This window comes from Anomaloglossus baeobatrachus, chromosome 5 (assembly GCF_048569485.1).
Source record: "Anomaloglossus baeobatrachus isolate aAnoBae1 chromosome 5, aAnoBae1.hap1, whole genome shotgun sequence".
Taxonomy (NCBI): Eukaryota; Metazoa; Chordata; class Amphibia; order Anura; family Aromobatidae; genus Anomaloglossus; species Anomaloglossus baeobatrachus.
Window position 1 is genome coordinate 275447948 of NC_134357.1, and position 6450 is coordinate 275454397.

Consider the following 6450-nt stretch of genomic DNA (forward strand, 5'->3'; position numbering starts at 1 on the left):
AAAAAAAAAAAAACACACACATTGGATGCCGTATGTCTGTTCCATTATTATGGAACATGTCCTATTCTGTTCTGTAATAACGCACTGTGACTCAATACAAGTCAATGGGCCCACAAAATCCCCGGAAGCCGCACAGAAGCACTTCTGTGTAACCTCCGTCGGGTGCCCCTGCACACTCTGTGTCCCGCTCCCTGCCAGCTCCACAGCTGCCCACACTGCAGTGTCAGCAGCTGCAGGGATGACAAGCGCCGATATTAGGAGGTTAGTAAAGTTCATTGCCTGTGGTGATGAAGTCCTGTACTCCTGACGTCATCGCTCGTCTCTGACTTCCATGTTCTCACATCAAGTCTCGCAGGCGGCCCGAGACTGACTAGTGGTTATCTCACAGGCCCCTCGCGATACTTGGCTTGTGAATGCGGCGGACAATGGAAGTCAGTAATGAGCGCAGACATCAGGAGTACAGTGGACTTCATCACTGCAGGTAATAAACTCAGCTAACCTCATGAAGTCAGCGCTTGTCATCCCCTGCAGTGACCAGGGCTGACCTCATGATGTTAGCTCAGGTCACTGCATTGCTCTCCCAGCCAATGGGGAACATTCTGTTCTTCACTGACTGGGACAGTGAGTATGGTGTGGATCGTCGTGGGACCCCCTTATTGGATTACGCCAGACTCTGTTTTGTTTTTTCTTTTCAATAAATTTGTGAAAGAGGGAATGTGTTGGGGGTTGTTTTTTCAAAAAAAATTTGTCTTTTTTTTTCTTACTGATAGTTAGTGATGTCGGGTATCTGATTGATGCCGTGACATCACTAACCTTTGGGCTTGATGCCAGGTGACATTACACAGCTGGTATCAACCCCATATATTACCCCAATTGCCACCACACCAGGCCATTCGGGATGAGCCTGGTAAAGTCCCGGGACTGTTGCATCTAATGGATTCAGCAATTCCGGCCGGCTGCTGGCTGATATTTTTAGGCTGGGGGGCTCAGAATAACGGTCTCCCCAGCCTGAGAATACAAGGCAGCAGCTGTGAGGTTTTATCTTGGCTGGTATCAAAATTGGGGGAACCGCACATCAGGTTTGTTTTTTAAATTGTTAACGTATTGTACTGTATGATATAGACCCGCGGACCGCGGCTGTGATTTTTTGCAGTCATACGTGCCCCCACACTGAGTAACGTGTCTGACCGCAACCAGTCACAGATGATGGTGAGTGCGGGAAGCAGTGAATATGTATGAGTCTAATGAGCAGCCAGCTCCGGAAGAACAAAGAGCTGCCGTGGGAGCAGTGTGATAGCTGCTCCGGTGACCGGTGAGCAAGTAGCGCTTGCTCCTACCCCTTTGCTCCAGATTCTGTTCCCCATAGACTTTATATGGGGACCAGCATCTGGCCAGATACCCTGGACTGTATGTAACTCTTATTCCATTTTTTGCGGTCCGCAAAGAAAACGGAAGTCCACGGACCGTCTACGGAACTGAACGGGACGGATGCGGTTGTCACATGGATGCATCCGTGGAAAAACAGGACCATTTTTGTGGACCGCAAAAATGTAACGGTCATGGGAATGTAGCCTAAATTAGGATAAATTTGACACTGTTCAAATATTTCTGGGCCCAACGTACATACAAGGGTCTGAGCTTCAAAGTTGTCATTGCTCAAGTCTGAACCTCAAGTTCAAGACTCAAAGTCAAAACCTATATGTGGCTCCAATCGGCTGAAAAGGAAAAAGCAAGCAGTCAACTCCCCAATAATAGTAACGATATACAATGTATATTTCTGTGTGTGCATGCATAATATAGAAATTGTTGTTCCCCCTGATGAAGCATTAGTGAAACGCGCATTTAGTTTCCATGGCTGGGTGTATTCTTATGAACTACGGCTACATTTCCCTCAGGTTTATGACTTTGTCCTCTTCATTTTATGACTTATGTGATATCTTTCACAACACGGTTTATATTTACAGCATTGATGTCTATCCCCTTGATTGTTGAGGGCACTTCTCATATGTCTTATGCTTACATAGAGCAGTTTGAGACTAGCTTAGTCTTTTTACTTATGTTATTGTATGTATTTATCACCTTTTACATACTCTATATACACAGAGCTGTAGTTTTTGCAGGGCTGAAGGACCCATAGTCTTTTATTGCATACTGGATTTAATCTACAATTTGAATATACATATACTTTATTGTCCTGCATTTTTTCAGTGTTGTGATCTTGTTAATGCCTTAGAGCACATTACATTATTGGTAATTGCCTAAATGGACAGGCCTTATAAAATATAGTAGAGAAACAATCATTACAATGAAAAGTGGGTATACAGATCGTGCTCATATTTCACCCAAATAGCTGAATGACTAGTAAATAAAAGGGCTCCTCTGATTACAATGGGAACTGTGGGGTCCAGTATTTTTGGCCAGATCAGTGATGACGATTCCCAATATAGTGACATTTCTAAATGGTACAACTCTTCATATTTGTATGAGGTCTAGTGAAAGGTGTATTCACATCATCAAAAATTGCCATCTCTAAGGCCAGATGGTAACTTGTGGATTGGTGGAGGGCTGACCCCTGGGACACCTCCGATTCCAGGGATAGGGATCTGAAATTCCAAATAGAGTGAGGATACCACACCTTATTAATTCTCTATGGGACTGCTGGAAAACGTTGTGTACTGTACTTATATGTACCAATGCCCAAGAGAAAGAATGAAACTATGGCATGCCTGCACTTCATAGCCTTGTTGTCAGCATCAAAAGGGGGGGGGGGGGGGGGTTGGACCGATCTTCGTGAATAGGGGAAAAACTTTAGGAAACCTGTCTCTTTGGAGATCGCTATTTACAGGCAGATGTAAAGTTAATCTGTAGTTAAATACCATTACAATGCTTCCTGGCTGCCCTTACTGAAAGCCAAGCTAGCGGGAGAAAATTAGCTTTTTTTTTTTTCCTCCTGGAAGCTGCCGGCTTTCAGTCTTGGGGAGCGTACATGGACCGACTATAATCACTGCTCACAGCACTGGTGATTGGTGCTGTAAGTGGCGTCTATAGGCACGGCCCGGCAGTGTGCTTCACAGCCAGCTCTACAGAGCATCGGTGCAAAGTGCCAGAACAGAGACCTGGACATCTTTGATCAGAATCAAGTCTATGGGTCTATGAAAAAGGCCCCCCATGTGCCATGAATAGGAGACGCTTTGTAATGTAATGTATTTATTTATTTTTTCAGACTAGATGATCACTGATGGTAAGAACTAAAGCACTGATTGAGATTGGTATTCCAAACCCCCCCCAAAAAAAAACAGAAAAATCAATTACGGCTGAATGAGGCCTAATACACCACTACCGCCAATAGAAAAAAATACTGCAGTAAGCACCAGCTGGGAAGGGGTTAATCACGCCCTACTGCTTTTGATAGGAGCTTCATTATGGCCTTGGTCCACGTCACTTCTCACATCAATAGAAGAGTCGGAGGTTTTTCTGTTACACGTCAATGCACGTTCTTCCATTTACAAGTAGAAATGACTAATCTCATTTGTCACAAACACAAAGGTAATTTAATAATGAAATGTGAAGCAGCGGAGGAGCTGGCACCTGGCGAGGGCACTGCGAAGGGGCACAGTCACCAGTCTTTTCCCCATTGCCCCAGAGGCACCAGGCTGGAAGGTTCCTTTACTTTCCATCTTTGTTACTTATTACATCATTTTCCATCTTGACAGTTTCTGTAACATGTAAAGCTCTCTGGCTACCGGAACTAAAAGTACCAGCATGCCCGAGAGACTCGTGACTCCGCAGCTGCCAAGCGTTAAGTAGGCATGGCAGCGTGATTTACTCCTTGAATTTCCATTCTTGCCGGCACATGGGACAATGCTGCTGCACTTGCTGGGAGTTCAGCCACTTCAGGATGCAATGCATGTGGAAGCAGTGAGAACAGTGGCCCCAGACCAAGGGGCAGTCGTCACCGGGCACCTTACCTGCGGGCACAAAGCACACCATCAGGACAGGCATGGATGAAGAGAAGAACCTGGAGGTGTGAGGCCAGAATGCGCTGACTGGATGTGCTACAGCAGCGTCCCCCAAAGCCAGTCCTCAGGGGCCGCATCAGTGCAGGAGCGCAGGGATTCCCCAGTACTGCTCAGGTGAGGATTCCAACAACCCTGCAAGGCTAAAGAAACCCTGGAAACACAGCTATTGGTGGTCTCTGAGGACTGGAGTTGGGGGACACTGTTCTATAGTGTTCTCTGTTATCAGCCATGTCAGGTCCAGGGGTAGTTTTCTGCAGAGTTTAGGCTTCGGTGCTTACAAAGCAATGATCTGCAGGTCAAAGCAAAAGCCTGAAGGGTGATGTGCACAGAGCCTGGCCGCACACTAGGCATCGGGCACAGGGCAGCACTGCCACCACGCCACAAGCACAGGGCCCCGCCGCCGCCACACCACAAGCACAGGGCCCCGCCGCCGCCACACCACAAGCACAGGGCAGCACTGCCACCACACCACAAGCACAGGGCCCCGCCGCCGCCACACCACAAGCACAGGGCAGCACTGCCACCACACCACAAGCACAGGGCCCCGCCGCCGCCACGCCACAAGCACAGGGCCCCGCCGCCGCCACGCCACAAGCACAGGGCCCCGCCGCCGCCACGCCACAAGCACAGGGCAGCGCCGCCGCCACGCCACAAGCACAGGGCCCCGCCGCCGCCACACCACAAGCACAGGGCCCCGCCGCCGCCACACCACAAGCACAGGGCCCCGCCGCCGCCACACCACAAGCACAGGGCAGCGCCGCCGCCGCCACACCACAAGCACAGGGCCCCGCCGCCGCCACACCACAAGCACAGGGCAGCGCCGCCGCCACACCACAAGCACAGGGCACAGCCGCCACCACACCACAAGCACAGGGCACAGCCGCCACCACACCACAAGCACAGGGCCCCGCCGCCGCCACACCACAAGCACAGGGCCCCGCCGCCGCCACACCACAAGCACAGGGCAGCTCCGCCGCCACACCACAAGCACAGGGCAGCGCCACCGCCACCACGCAGGGGGCACAGGACACCACACTAGGCAGGGGGCACAGACACCACACTAGGCAGGGGGCACAGACACCACACTAGGCACGGGGCACAGACACCACACTAGGCAGGGGGCACAGACACCACACTAGGCACGGGGCACAGACACCACACTAGGCACGGGGCACAGACACCACACTAGGCACGGGGCACAGACACCACACTAGGCACGGGGCACAGACACCACACTAGGCACGGGGCACAGACACCACACTAGGCACGGGGCACAGACACCACACTAGGCACGGGGCACAGACACCACACTAGGCACGGGGCACAGACACCACACTACGCAGGGGGCACAGACACCACACTACGCAGGGGGCACAGACACCACACTACGCAGGGGGCACAGACACCACACTACGCAGGGGGCACAGACACCACACTACGCAGGGGGCACAGACACCACACTACGCAGGGGGCACAGACACCACACTACGCAGGGGGCACAGGGCACAGACACCACACTATGCAGGGGGCACAGGGCACAGACACCACACTATGCAGGGGGCACAGGGCCCTCTCGTGCCCATCTCTGAACTGGCGCATACTAGTATACCAGGAATGGCAGGGGGCTGATACTTACAGTCTGGGCAGCAGCCATTAAAAGCCATACGGCAGATTCCGCAGTTCTCGTCATTTGCCACCCACATCCAGGAGGCGACGCCATTCCAGGACTTAATATGAACCTTCATCCCGCCGCTCGTCTGCACGGTCACATACGTCAGGCGGTTACTCTCTGCGTCCAGCAGCCGTGACTGATCAGCTATTCATGCCTGCCGCACTAACGAACAGCCTCGTTATCGATTAGTGATGCCTACAAGGGGCGTGACACGATGCACGGGCGGACATGATGGATGAGGGCAAACAGTTATTACCAGGAACTTCGTGAACGTGAAACACAAAAAAAATGCACTGGATACAAGGTACCAGATTTACAAGTTGTGTGGTGTTATGTCGCCCCCAACTGGCCACACGGCTTAGTGTTACAGTAGCTAACACTATACGGAAAGCTTATGGATAGCTAATAGGCGACCTGTGCACAGCCGGCCCCATCCCCATCCTGTACCCACACAATGCACGCTCTCTCACCAAGGAGCCCCCAGAAAAAGGACCAAACACTGCCAGTCATTGATCCCTCCATAACACTGCCAGTCATTGATCCCTCCATAACACTGCCAGTCACTGATCCTCCATAACATTGCCAGTCACTGATTCCTCCATAACACTGCCAGTCACTGATTCCTCCATAACACTGCCAGTCACTGATCCTCCATAACATTGCCAGTCACTGATTCCTCCATAACACTGCCAGTCATTGATCCCTCCATAACACTGCCAGTCATTGATCCCTCCATAACACTGCCAGTCACTGATCCTC

General features: G+C 51.2%; 1 protein-coding gene across 1 annotated transcript; it reads right to left on the bottom strand.

The window, feature by feature from the left end:
- Positions 1–1698: 1698 nt before the first annotated feature.
- Positions 1699–5863, bottom strand: LOC142309970 (anaphase-promoting complex subunit 11). Its single transcript, XM_075347446.1, has 2 exons — positions 5656–5863; positions 1699–3968 (listed from the first exon to the last, which is right to left on the bottom strand). Exons 1-2 carry the CDS (start codon positions 5762–5764, stop codon positions 3823–3825), a joined length of 255 nt encoding a protein of 84 aa, XP_075203561.1. The 5' UTR covers positions 5765–5863; the 3' UTR covers positions 1699–3822.
- Positions 5864–6450: the final 587 nt, after the last annotated feature.

Bases quoted from the DNA above. Each gene is read 5' to 3' on its own strand.
- LOC142309970 (XM_075347446.1), bottom strand. From the start codon at position 5,764: ATGAAGGTTCATATTAAGTCCTGGAATGGCGTCGCCTCCTGGATGTGG. The intron at 3,969-5,655 runs GTAAGTATCAGC...TTGTGCCCGCAG, and splicing joins TAATGGCTGCTGCCCAGACT to GTAAGGTGCCCGGTGACGAC.